Source organism: Rhinolophus ferrumequinum, chromosome 18 (genome assembly GCF_004115265.2).
Source record: "Rhinolophus ferrumequinum isolate MPI-CBG mRhiFer1 chromosome 18, mRhiFer1_v1.p, whole genome shotgun sequence".
Classification (NCBI taxonomy): Eukaryota; Metazoa; Chordata; class Mammalia; order Chiroptera; family Rhinolophidae; genus Rhinolophus; species Rhinolophus ferrumequinum.
In genome coordinates this window covers 43883828-43897954 of record NC_046301.1, presented here as the reverse complement: position 1 = coordinate 43897954, position 14127 = coordinate 43883828, and the positions used below count along the sequence as shown (strand labels likewise).

Genomic DNA, 14127 nt, shown 5'->3' with positions numbered 1-14127 from the left:
GGGGGGACCCTGGTCTCCCTGAGCTGTGAAGCCCGCACTTGTACTGGGCTGCCACAGAGAACCAAGGCCAGGCAGTCAGAGCCTCTGTGCCCTGCTCCCCACCCCTCAGGAGGCAGGTGGACTAGGAAGGCCTCAGGCCAGGGCCCCAATAGACTCTCTGCCTTCCACACCCAGCGCAACTGGCCACTTCAGCCACCGACACTCCCTCTCCCTCCTGAGCACTGACACCGCCATTCCAAGAGTTGGGTGCAGCGCTCCCTTGCCCCAGGCGGGGAAACAGGCTCAGAGGAGCAGGGACCTGGCCAAGGTGACAGGCCCGGTCGGGGCAGGCTGGCACTGCCCGTCTAGCACTTTCCCGGCTCTATGGCACACCCCCACCCTGGCAGGTGCTATACTGGTCCATTTCCTTGAGAATGCCGGCACGGCTTCTACACCACACTGTGTGCTCCTAAGCCCTGTCTATCCTCAAAGATGGGAGAACGGGGCCGGGCCTACACCAGGGAGTCGGTGACTGCCCGTTTCTCGCCTGTGTTCAGGTTCAACAGCAAACTGCCTCCCCTGGGAAAGCGTGGGGTGAAGAGGCAGTGAGGGAGGGAGGACGGGAGGGGGAGGCAGAAAGAGGCCGGCTGGGAGGTGGGCTGGGAGCAGCCGGCCTGGTGGGGAATGCCTGCCGTTGCTCAATCTGTGCCCACACAGCCGGGATCTTCCACCCACCAGGAAAGGGAAATTGAAAGCATCCCCATCCGACCATGTGAACAGGGCCCAGAGACTTTGGGATTAGAGGCCGAGCCCCCTGGGGGGAGGCTGGGGGCGGTGGGGTGGCCATGTGGCAATGTTCTTCATCAGAGGACAGGAAAGCTGCAGTTTCCTGTTTCCGGTGCTGGGGTCCCTGGGAGCTGCTCTCCTGGCAAGAGGAGGCAACAGGCAGTGCCGGTTTTATGTGGTCGGGGGAGATCGCATGTCGGCTCTGGGATGCACAGAAGCCAGCCAGGGCAGCCAGGCAGGCCCGGGGCTCACACAGAGGTCAGCGGATCTGCTGCGGAGATGGTGCCCGCCCCCTCTGCCACTCACCCACCTTCCTGGCAGGTGGTGGGCTGCTAGGGTGGTGGGAAGCAGCCGGGATTTCTCTGCACTTGGCTCCAGAAGCCAGGCATCAGATTTCAAGGCCGCCTCGTTGGTTGTGAAATCGAGACAGGAGTCAGTCCCCCAGTTCTCTGAGCTGGTGTCCCCTGCCGAGCTCTGCCAGCCGTGGGTGCCCATGGCAGCCTGTGTGGCAGCCCGTGGACCCCCATGGGCAGGTTCTACTCTGCCCACGGTTCTTCCCACCCAGTTGCTCACGTGACCCTGTGACCTGGGGCTGAGCAAGGGTTACAGGCCAGGGGCCCAGGGAAGGAGCAGTGGTGCAGGGGTGAGGGGAGAAAGCCCTTCCTGCACCAGGCTCGACATCCCCCAGTGGTGGAGCCTCCAGACAGCCCCTGGCTTAGAAAGAGCTTTCCCCGAGCCCCAGGCCTTAGACCTGAACAGGGAGTGAAGAGCTCAACAACCTCAGCACTGGAGGCCGGAGGATCAAAACCTGCTCTGTCATCTCCCTCTGGGCTCTGATCCAGGCTAATGGTAATTAGCGGAGCCTCATTACCCGGGCCCTGGTGAGGCAACTGCCAGGGACCACCACAGAGAGGTAATAAAGTGCAGCTGCCGGGCTGGAGCGGAGCCCTTCTAGGTCAGAGGCTGCCTGGGAGAGGCCAGGGAAGAAGATGAAGTGATTCGGGAGCTTCAAGGCAAGGCCCAGCCCCTTAGGGGACCCGGGGAATAGGCCTGTCTGATCACTGACCAGAGCCTGCCTGACAGAACAGGAGTCTCACAGAAGAATTCTGACCCTCACAGGTCATGAATCAGGGGACCTTCCCAGGCGGGACCTCGCTGCTGCGCCCTTCCCCAGGGGCGGCCACCCCCACATTTCTAAAGCCGAGTGCTGCAGGCAGCTGCTCTCCCAATCCGCCGGAGAGAGATGAAAGGCCTTGCTCATCTCCGCAGAGGGCTGGCCAAGATCTCTGCTAGCTTAATTCAGCGAGCTCTGCTCCCACTGGTCCTCACACAGGAACAAAGGGGAAATGGCAAAATGACCCCTGGAGCAACGGCCGGCTGCTGAGGGGACCACAAGTGCCCTGCCATCCATCCCTGAGCGCGTCGGGGTGATGGCGGGCCACCGAGCACGGAGCCAGGGTTTCTGTTGAGTTTGTCATCCCCACTGAGTCTGGAGACAGGCTACTAGAAATGATGTTCCATCCCCAAGTGACCTGTTGACCTGCCTCCCTAATAAGAGCCCTGAGCCTAGTCCCCTGAGGCCCATGGTCCCCAGCTGACCTTTACTCACTTTTTTAAGGGTTCAATCACAGTCTTTTGAATCTGGTTCACCTGTCAAAAGAAAAGCCCAATGACATCAAAATTGGGGGGAAGCCAGGTTTTTCCTAAAGGGAGAGGCTCCTCATTCCTGAGAAGAGGAAGGAGACCTGCCAGGGGTATCCAGAGAGCCCTGCAGGGAGGGGGCCAGACCAGGACAAGCGAGGTGGACAGCCCTGACTACAGCTGGAGTGGGGCAGAGATGGCAGCCGGGAAGCCTGAAGGGCCACGGCAGCACCTGGTCCTTGCCCCTGGTCAGTTCTTGTCCTGCCAGCCGTCGTCTGCCGAGGCCGAGGCTGGCCTTGCTCAGGGAGGAGGCCGGGTGGGCAGAGCTGACCTGCGTCTCCCGCGTGGCCTCAGTGTGAGTGATGTGAGCTCATGGGAACCCGGGGAAGCAGGTCACAGGGCTGGGAAAGAGCTCACAGGGCTTGGGCACAAGGCGTCCAGAGAGGAGCCTGAGCCCTGGTAAGGACTCCACGCAGGAGCTCCTCCAGACAGAAGCCACGAGAAGGGGGAGGGAGATTCAGACCCCAGTCACCTTTTCTTGGTTGAAGGCGTCCATCCGTTTCATGGCCGTGTCCAGCGCTGTCACCATGTTCAGAAAATCCTGGTCTTGCTCGCAGAGGGGATTGGATAGCAAGTCCAGGGATATCTTTACAGCAGATTTGGACATGGCTGTAAGAAGTCAAAGCTCGGTGAACTTGTGAAGAGACAGGCTTCCAGGCTTTGTCCTCAGGACTCCCTGTCCTCCCTCAGTCCAAAGGCCTGCCCCCAGGTGACCTCCATCCATGGCCGCAGGCCATCCAAACCACCAAGTACTACAGAGCCACAAGACACTAGTCCTTATTGCATAACATTCATTCCTGACCGTCTGACACTGTTCTGGGTAGCTCTTTTGGGCAGCTTTATCTGTTACAATGACATTGTGCCAAACTCTGGGTTATAACAGAGTCGTCTGGATGGGAAGCTGTAAGAAATGCAGACTTGTAGCTCCAAACATTTTAATTCAGTAAGTCTGGAGGCATTAAAAAACAAAAACAAAACACCTCTGCAGGTGGTTGGGAGGTGCAACACGGTTTGGGGGACAGAGGAACATAGTACGCTACCCCAGGGTGGCAAACCTACTGTAAAGAGCTAGACAGTCCAGATTTTAGGCTTGGCGGGTCACATGGTGGCTGTTGCCACCCCTCAACTCTGCCACAGACAATACCTAAAGACTGGGTGTGGCTGTGTCCCAATAAAACTTTATTGACAAAACAAAGCCAGATTTGGTATAGCGAAGCAAGCCCTGGTTTCAATGACAAACAGTAATGAGAAGGAAAAGAAGCAATAGGTCGGAGCATCGCCCTTACTGGAAAGGCAGTGGGGAATGATAAAGAAAGATGCCACTCAGCTAACTCAGAACTGACTTCAAAACGGTAACAGACTCCACAAGCAGACCCTTGGCTTGCGACACACATAGTTTAGAGATACTGCGGGCCAGGAGCGAGGGCGGTCATGTTCAGACGTGCCCACGTCCTCTGGACGGGCCTGGCCTGAGGCTCTGTGGCACAGACCACAGAAGCCAGCACTCCACCCAGCTGTGGTGGCTGCTGCTGTGCCCGGGAAGAGGGGTGAGTCGGAATCTGCAAGTGAAGAGTGACTTCAAGCCACACCTCAGGGACATCTGTTGGGTATCTAGTAAGTGCACTTATTTCAAAGCCAGCCCTAAGGTGACTGAGAGAGGAGGGCATCCACCTGGGTCCCACCCTGTCCTGGCCAGAATCGGGGGATGTGCCACCTACCCAGGTCAGCATCGGTGCTCTTCTTCATGTCCTTTTGCAGCCTCCTGGTCTGCTCTTCCAGCCTGCAAGGCAGGGGCACAGGCCTGGCACCTGGCGTTGCCAACTGGCTCTTGGCCCCCTTTCTTCCCATCTACCTGAGGGAAGCCCAACCTGACACTCTGGAATGTCTGTCAGGGGGAGAACAGCCCCTTCTCTGTGGGGATTTTTCCCCCATCAACTGAAGGGCCACTACAAGTTCTGCATGAGGCTAAGGACCCACAGGCGACGAATTAACGACTGTCATACAGCCATCAGTTGGGGGGGAATTTCTGGCAGGTGGTGAACTGAGCTGCGCTCGGCTGCCAGGGACCAGCCCACTAACGGGTGGTGAGCAGACAAAACCATTTTGGAAGTAAGACCTGGCAGAAGGCTCTTGCCCTTCTCTGACTCTCCCCCACCCACAGCCTTCTGGGGTTTGACACTCACTGCTGGAGTTTTCCATACTCCCTTTCAAAGTCTCTCTCCACCTGTAACGAGATAGATAACTCAATCACTGGAGAAATGACAACACGCTGGAAAAAATCTGCCAGCCTCCCGACACTCCCTCCACGCCTTCCCCCTTCTACGGAAACAACACCGTCCAGTTCATACAGGCAGCAGTAGGTGATTAATGACACAGTACCCCTGTGTTCCCAAATTAATTAAGTGCTTGATTTAGGGCGAGAGACTCCCCTCCTAGATGCGCCAGCCAGGCAAGTATCAGCGGATTGTGGCTCCGTTCTTCCACCACAGGCAGTGAGGTGCGAAGCTGTGGTCCCTCTTCTCACCCTCCCCTCCTGTGGCAGGTGAGCTGCTCAGAATGTGACGGACCCTCAGCCAGGGGGCCGCAGGGCACAGAGGAAACGGGCAGGTCTGAGGCCCCAGAAGGTCACCTCCCTGTCACGGGTTTCCTCACAGGTCCTTCCACCTGCTAGGATCAGGGTAGACCCAGAACGATCATATACCCGCGCTCTGGGCACTGGGATGGACCAAACACAATTACTCCTGGCTCCTGCAAGGCTCTCTATGTTCCTCATTAGTTATTGGATTTGCCCAATGCCAGCAATATTTAAACCAAATGGGTGTGAGTCCTGGACCCAATTCTGCCACCTACATGTCAGGTGAAGTCAAGAAAGTGACTTCTACGTCCCCGCCTGAATTTCCCCCTCTGTAAGACGGGGCCTCGGCAATGGGGATGGGCTATGAAGTAAGTGACATCTTAGAGCCTAAAGGAGGGGACGAGGAGATATTTCTCCTTCCTTCTCTTCCACAGAGGCAGTATCACTCCCTGGCCGCCTTGTGGAGCCTCTGGGCTGAGGCTGTTGGAGAAGTAAAACCAGCTACATTCACCGAGTGCTCCCTGCGAGCTTCCACGAGCAAGGCCTTCTCCTCCACAACTCAGCCAGGAGGCAGGGGTACTTACGGCCCTCGCTGCACTGAGGTGGTCACGGGGGCAGAGGTGATGTTACCTGTGCAGGGTCAGCCACTACGAGGGGCCGAGCTCCCAGGCCTGTGCTCTTAACTGTTATGCCACCAAAAGGGAGAAATGCGTTTGCTGAGGAATTAAAGCCATAACCTAAGAAAGATGGTTTCTTGGCTGCTCCCCTGAGACCCCTGCCAGTGAGGGTCCTACATCCTGACTTTCACTCTTGTTCCAGGTTGAAGGTCAGGGAGTACAAATTTCCAGAAACAGTGAAAGCCCCGCTGCTCTTCACCAGCAGGCCCTTCCATCAACGGTGCCCCAGGGAAAGAGTATTCTAAATCCTATCGACGTCACACTCCACGTTTGGATTTCGGTAAACTCGACAAAGTCACAGAAGAGCAGGACATTGTTCAGGCCAACTATTTCATGTTACACATGAGGAGAATGAAGCCCAGAGAGAGGATGTGACTGATATATAAGGACGCAGGGCTACTAAATGGCAAAGCAAGGCTAGAACTCAGACTCCTAGTTAAGGTCTTTTTTTAAAAACTACATCCATTCATCCCACAAACATTTAATGAGCACCTATGAAATGCAATGCATTCTGCCAGGTGCTAGGGATACCCTGGTGTATAACACAGACATAGGCCCTGGTGGGGGAGACCTCTCTCTCTCTCTCTTTCTCTCTCTCTTTCTGACACACACACACACACACACACAACTGCAGTTGGTGGGAAGCCCTGTGGAGGGCGTAGGCGGGTGCAGTGAGAGAATGACATGGAGCCGACTCAGCTGAGGAACTCATGGCACGACAACGTGTCACCTTCTGAACTGGAACATTTAGAAGCAGGAACACATGGTCTTTTCCTTACTTTATGATCCTAGCGCCTAGAACCTTACACCAAGCTGTGAGGTAAAACTCACCATTGGTTATAACAGTATTATTGACTATATTCCCCATGCTGCTCTTTACATCCCCGTGACTGTCTTGTAACTACCAACTTGTAGTTCTTAATGCTTCCACCTTGTAATAACTATGTACGGTGCCAGGTGGGTACTAGACTTATTGGGAGATCACTTCATAAATTATATAAATGTCTTAACCACTATGCTGTATACCTGAAACTAGTATAAAAATAATATTGAATGTCAACTGCAACTGAAAAATTAAAGAAAAACTAGAATACCAAAACAAACAAAAAAACCTCACATGGTGCCCCAGCCTCCTATCCTACAATCTTTCCCCCTCTTTTCAGCAGACCCACTCTTTCTCTATCCAGGAACCCAACATTTTCATCATCGCCTTCCTTATGACCCATCAAAAGCTGCTCTTAAGAAGAAGTTCACAATTCACTCCTACTGAAAGCATATACTGGGGCTGCCAAAAAAATGTATACACATGACCTGTATTCATCTTTTGTTATCGGTATATATTATTACAATTTTCATACACTTTTTTCCTTTCTTAAAATGTGTATACATTTTTTTCTGGCACCCTCTGTATATATGCCCGCTAAGAGTTTAAAGTGTTACCTACTGCAAGGGATTTATAATTGGACAGGATTCAGAGTCATAGCTAAAGGTCTCTGGTGCGACTTCAGGTGGGAGATTTGTTCTGGAGCAGAGGGGCCTCCAGGGCCCTTCAGTGTCTGCACTGAGGTTGGTCAAGTCAAGTCCTTTCTCCAACAGCGCTGGGAGGAAGGTGGGGGGAGGAACAGGCAGAGACAGATAAGACATGAACTGAGACTATTAGGTTGGTGTGAAAGTTAATTGTGGCTTTTGCAGTTATTTTTAACCTTTTAAACCGCAATTACTTCTGCACCAACCTAATAACTGTGCAGCATTAAAAACATTTCCTAACATTTCTGAGTCTCAGCTTCTTGTCTAGTAGAACGGAATATTGCATCTGGCCTAGCCCCATATAAATTTCAGGAGCTGACAAGGAAACGGGGGTAACAGCATCAGCCTCCCAGGCCTGATGGGGGGATTGCAGCAGTAGGTGTGGGGCGCAGAGCAGGGAGCCTGGCCCACAGATGGACGGCGTTGCCTTGCTCCTCCTCCACACTGGGGCGGTGAGAGGACCATTGCAGTGTGGGTGCAGACTGGTCTGCGACGCTCTGGCGGAGAGGAGAAGCAGCGCAAAGCACGTGGCCCGCGGACAGTGAGGATACCCCGATTTGGGCTAAGCCTGAAGTCCTGTGCCTGGAGGCTGTGCTGGGGCCTCCTTTCCGGAACACTTCTCCTTTCCTGCTTCGTAGGATGTGACAGCTGAGCATAGTCTTTACATAGTAAAAGTGGTGTTTCACCCCAAAAAAGATGAAATTAAAAATTAAAATGAAAGATGTCTTGGCCAGAATGCAGCTCTCCTGAAGATTAAGAACACAGACTAGGTGCTCTGAGAGGGGAGGCGGGCGCCTGCCAGCCCGCCCGAGCTGCAGCCCTGGCTCCCGGCGCTCTGTTGCAATCCCTGAGTGTGCTGATGTGTGTGGGATGTCAGAGCACACCTGGACTCCCTGGCTGGGACTGCTTGGACTTGCTCAGAGAAGGACTGCAGGTTTCCTAAGGGGTTGGATCATTCTGGTTGATGAGAAACTTGAGGTCTCACACTAGAAGCTGGGACGTGTCGGGGTGGGAGCTTGGTCCTTGGACTTCATGCCGCTCAAGGCCTAAGAGAAGGTCATGAACGTTTCACCTCCTCTGCTTCTGGTGGCCAGGTGTGGGCTGCTTCTATGGCTCACAGTCCTGAGATCTCTCTCCTTCACTGGGGAAAGATCCCGAGGGATACCACCAGGATTCTAGCCCCTCAGAGGGGAATAGGGGACACACCGGGGTCTCATTCCAAGGTCTATCCATCCTGGGGGAAAGAGCCAAATACAAAAGATCTGAACATCTTTGAATGCTTGATGCCTCTGCCAAAAAGGCAGCTGGACCCCAGTCAACAATGCAAGCGTAAACACATGTGAAGGGCTGTCAGCAGGTCATGGCGGGGCGGGCGGGCGGGCGGGGGGGTGGGGGGGTGAGGTTAGCGCAGGGAGAATCAAGCACAGGACAACCGCCTCAGCAGCTCCCCACTGCCTGCATTCTAGAAAGCTCAGGGTGGAAGGGAGGGAATGGACAGCTCACCGCTCTCCCCAGTGCCGAGCCAGGCTGGCATGTGACAGGAGCTCAGGACTTGTTCACTGAATGAATGGGCTGAGTTCCCACCCAAACCTACAGTCCCAGTGAAGTGGAAAATGAGGCCAGCTGAGAAGCCCCTCTGTAAGGTTGCTCGTGGGGGGAAGAAAGCAGCCTCCCTCTGGCACGTTACAACAGGACAGGAGTGGGGCTGAGGGCCCCTCCACTTTGCACCTGGAAATCTTTCTCAAGTGAAGGCTCCATGTGGTGGGGCTCTCTTCTGCCTGACTTCCCAGAGCACACACCTAGCTAGGAATCCAGGTGTGCACTTTCCTGTGTGCAAGACCCAGGGCAACCCTCGCTTCAGAGGGCTCTCCCAGCCTCCCAGGCTACGGAGGGAAGCACAGCTTCTTTTAGCCACACTAAGCTGCTCCAGCTACTTTATGGGACCCGGGGGGGCAGAGGGGAATGAGGGTGGGGAAGTGGGGGGTTTCTGTCCGCCCATTTCAGTGCCACTGGTCAGTGCCTGCAGAGAACCTGCCATTCCAGCCACGGCCGTGACGATAATGGAATCTGCGTTAATAACCTGGGCACAGGAGAACGGTGAGGGCAGACACACAATGCTTTCTTTGTGTCTGACAGTTGGGTGCCTTGAGCCAAAAACCTCCCGAAACTCCCTGAAGATAACATGAGCATTTCTTCCCATGACAGGGGAGCCGTGACTTCCAATAACCCAGTCAGCCCCACCTGCTCCCCTCCCTGGAAGTGCCTGGATACGAACAACAGAGTGTGTCACCACTGTTGGGGGCAGCTGCGGAGATGCTGAGACAGCCCCAGCCTGGTTGGGGGGGTGAGGGGGAGCCTGTGGGTGGAGGGCGAGACGCTGAAGAGGCAGGGTCTTGCTGCAGACACGTCCGTGCCGCCTGGGAGTTGAGGAAGCCAGGAACTCTGTCCCAGCCTGCACTTCACGCACTGGGGGATCTAGCTGCTGGGACCAGCAGAGTCCTTGGTGGTTTATAAAGAGTCAAACTGTTTTTCTGCGACGTAGTCAGGATTTATTGAGGTCTTACTATGTGCCAGGCACTGTGTGAACTGCTTCCTATACGTCACCTCACGTGAGACTCATCAGTCATCAAGGCCACAGGTCCCAGCATCCCTCTCCCTTTATAAAGGAGAAAAGTGAGGCTCAGAGAGGGTGAGGAACTTGCCTAAGGTCACACAGAGCACACCAGAACCAGGATGGGAATCCAAGCAGGGAGCCTTTCGAATTCGGTTTCTCACCCAATACTTGAGGCCCAGTGTGCTGGGGGGGTGGTGGGGGGGAGCTGATGCCACAGTTAAGGACCACAGTTCCATCCTGAGCGAGCGAGAGAGACTGATGGGAGAGGGAGCCACAGCCCACGGAGGGCCACACAGGCGAGGGTTTTCTCAGGCTGTGCATCTGCCCTCCCCCTGGGGAGTCCCTGCCACTCCTCAGACTAAAACACCCACAGATCTTTCCATCAACAAACTCTGGCAAAGGAGCTAGACACTGCATTGTAGCTCATACTTTTCTGTGGAGGACAGGCCACCTTGATCAAGGTTGGGGAGTTTTTTTGTTTGTTTGTTTGTTTTGCTTTATTGTGTTTTGGTAGTGAGTGCTGGGAAAAGAAGACCCTTCTCCAAACCACTTCCCTTTCAGATCTGCCCTGGATTAAACTCTGGAGACTCAAAGCCACACCTTCCCACTTCCTGGAGCCGGCCAGAGCTCAGCGTTTGTACGCCCAGATCCTCTGTGCTTCAGCCGAGAGCCTCCACAGATGGTCAGCCACTGCATGGGAGGTCAACTCTCAGTCTGTCCTCGGCCTGCCTTTGCTTGCAAAGGAGAGGGCTCTTTCAACACGGGCCCATTTCCTTTTAAGTGACCTAACTTTGGACTCCCCAAAGATAGAGCTATTGGTCAGATGTGTGCTGAGCTCCCCTTCCCGCCAATGGAAGCAACATCTTTCCTGTAGTTCTGAGTCCTGAGCCAAGGAGGGATGAGGTTGAATAGACAACGAGCACCGCCTGGGGCTGGGAGGACGGGCTTCCGGAGCGGTCACGGGAGATGCTCTATAGTTACGATCTCCCGCGTTAACACTGAGAGCCTCGCCCAGAGGTGTGGGTGAGGGGGCTGAAGCGGCCATTCTTTACTAGAACCCCCAAACCTATGCTGCCTGAGGGAGGCAGCATAAAGCAATGGAAGGAGGATTGAACAGAGGCTCAGACGTGAGTTCTAATTGCAGTTCTGTCAGCATTAGCTTTCTCTAACCTTAACAAGTCACTGAAATGCCATGGTCTTGGTTTCCTCATCAGGAAAAATCAGGAGGTTGGACTAAATGATCTCTTAAGGGCTTCCAGCTGTAACTTTCTAAGAAGCTATGATTCTCTCCCCATCCCTTTCTAGAGAGAAAATAGGGATAGAAACTGTGGGCTTACAAGGGGGGTAGGATTCAATTATCTCCCCTCCGCCCGCTCCCTCCCCCCCCATGCTGAGTGACTGAGTGACTCTGGGTCCTAGCTAGGAATGCAGTTAACAGTGCAGAGAAAGGGACCCAGGGCCCGGGAGAAGCTTCCTGGTCTTTTGCACGGCCTGAGGAGGCCAGGGATAAAGGCCTCCTGGGATGTGTCCTCGGCAGCGGTCTGTTTCGGGTGCCCTCTTAGGAACGTGCCGACTGTGCAACCAGTCCCAGAGCTGGGCAGAATGTCCCAGGACCGGAGGTCCCTGCAAGCCCCCGTCTATGCGAGGTTGTGGAGCTCCAATGATAAGACCTAGGTTCTGCCTTCTTCTGAGCCCCAGGATTGTTGAGTCAACGCCCTGGTTCTATGTGAAGGCCGTGTGAGACAGAAGTGACTGTCAGAATAAAAGAACCGGGTTACTCACTGTTTTGGGGACAATCTGTTTCTTGGGCTGCCCAATCTTGAAAGGAATCCTGTAAGAGAAAGAGACACAGGGGGCTGTTAGGAGAAACGAGGAAGGATGTAGCTGAAAAGAACTGATGAAGTACAGGCCACTTGCCCTCCAGGAGGGTAAAGACCAGTGGCCGTGGCTCGCTCCCCGCCGCTCGTACCACGTCCCTGCGGAGTCTAGGATGCGGAGCAGCCAGGCGGGCTCTGGGACAGGCAGCCTCCTGCGGACTGTGTCAGACAGATGCCCTGGGCAGCGCCTTTTGCGCCACAGCATCTTTCCTAGGAACAGGCCATTGCTTAAATACCCTGCCAAGGTCAAGGCAGGGAAGGGGAGATACTGGACAGGTGACAGTCACCATAAACCTTGTGTCTCGAGGAGCTGCAGAGTCAGAAATTACAGGCTCACTTGGATCGCTATCATCCTTGAAAACATACCATTAAAAACACCATAAAAGCTATGTATCACCTATATTGGGTGCTTCATTCCTTCTCTACAGAGGGACAAACTGCATCTGAAGAGCTTCTGTGGCTGGGGAGCGAAGACGACTTCACTTGTAGGAGCATCAAGGACCAGCCAGGCTGGGTTATTTCCCATGAGAACTGACAAAATCTAAGCACAGCTAACTCTGAGAAGAATGTAAAACCCAGCCCAAGTCTGCCTTGAACTTGCTAGGAAGCTCTGCACCTCGGGTTCCCCACTTGGAAATGGAAGACAGCTTGGCCTAACGGGAGGATAGTCACTGTTTAGGAATCTCAGCTTGAGCACTGGCCCTGCCTCCACCTCCCCTGCACAGGCTGCTCTTTCAGCAGGCAACCACTGGCCTGTGCCTTAATTTCCTAATCCGTGAAGCAAGAGGGTTAAACTAGATAATCTAGGAGCTTCCTTAAGGCACTGAAAATTGTGATTCTACAATTCTGAGAAGAAAAGCAGTGCGGCCAGGCTAGAAAGCGCACAGTGCAACAGTGCACCCCAGCAGTTACAGACAGCTCAGCTTCAGCCCCCCAGGGAGGAGTGAGGCCAGCAGGCTGGGCATCAGCTCAGGGAAGAGGGCCACAGCAGGAGCCCTGGGGGCACGGGTTAGACCACCACTCCCACTACTTTGTCTCTTTCATTCAAACCTCCCGCTTCCACTCTGCACCCACCCCCTTCACCAGACCCCTTCCCTCCACACCCCCTTCTCCCAGAGCCTGGCTTCTCTTGGCCCAAACTGACCAACACTGTTGCTAAACGCAACGGTATAATTAACCACCGATAATAACCCCAGACAGTGATCTGGTTAGAGGATGGGCCAGCCTGAGTCACAGTGGTTTAAATTTAATTTCTGGAGGACATCCTGTTTATTGTTAACCCACCCCGTAATTTGGGAGCGTTAACCCTTTGGGGGATGGCTGATTTCACATGGTTTCTGTAAACAAATAATCTCTGGCTATATAATTACCAGGGGGAAAGGTAAGCTATCGAACTGAAAAGGAAAGAAAAAATGAAATTGCCATTTCCCTTTCTTGGACCTAAAGAGGAAAGGTTAAGGGGAGATGAGGTCCTCAGTGCCCTCCCTGGGCCCCCACTTACTTTCCCCCAAATTGGATTGCAGTTGGCTGACACAATGGTTTTGGATGTGAACAACCGCCCGCAAGGACCATTTTGGTGACAGTGCAAATGAGGTCCTGGTGGCATTGTGAAAAGATCGATCCTGTTCTGCACGAAGCATGTTGTGGTATTTAAAGCTCCAGATCAGGAATCAGGGAACCTGGTCTCTGCCTCTGACTAGTTTTGTGATTTGGACAAATTACCATCTCTCTGGAGCTCAGTTTCTTAAACTATAAAATAAAGGAGTTCGGGATGGTGGAAGGGGGACAAGGGGGTCAAATATATGGTGACAGAAGGAGAACTGACTCTGGGTGGTGAACACACAATGTGATATACAGATGATGTATTATGGAAATGTACACTTGAAACTTACATAATTTTACTAACCAACGTCACTGCGATAAATTTAATACTAATAAAAACAACAAAGGAGTTAGAATAGATGGTCCCTTCAGTTTATCTAAAACTTCAGTTCTAAATGGAATCCCTGTTCCAAGAATACGGGGAGGAGGATGAGAATGCTCAAGGATTCTCCGAGTGGTCTTCAAAATGATTCTAACTTGGAATCTAGTGCTACAGACTAGGTACCAAGAAATTAGAAACTTAAGAGTCCATTATTTGTGGTGCCACAGCTTCTCTCAAAATCTTAATTTAGAATCCCAGTATTTTTAGAACTGTAAGTTACCATAGAAATGTTTCCAGTTCAACCCCCTCATTTCATAGACGAGAAAGCAGATCTGGAGAACTTCAGTGACTGACCCAGGGTCATCGTGTCCACAACAGAACCAGGAACGAACCCTGCAGATACCCAAATCTGCTGATGCTCAAGTCCCTCGTACAAAATGGCAGAGAACAACGGATACAGTCGGCTC

At 53.5% G+C, this 14127-nt stretch overlaps 1 protein-coding gene across 1 annotated transcript in view; it reads right to left on the bottom strand.

Moving 5' to 3' along the window:
• BIN3 (bridging integrator 3) overlaps positions 1–14127 on the bottom strand; it is a 38221-nt gene that overhangs the window by 6459 nt on the left and 17635 nt on the right. The window contains exons 2-6 of the mRNA XM_033133684.1: positions 11642–11690; positions 4650–4690; positions 4185–4246; positions 2939–3075; positions 2375–2415 (exon numbers count right to left, since the gene is read on the bottom strand). Of these exons, the coding sequence (XP_032989575.1) occupies positions 2375–2415; positions 2939–3075; positions 4185–4246; positions 4650–4690; positions 11642–11690 (330 nt within the window). The remainder of the gene's footprint in view (positions 1–2374; positions 2416–2938; positions 3076–4184; positions 4247–4649; positions 4691–11641; positions 11691–14127) is intronic.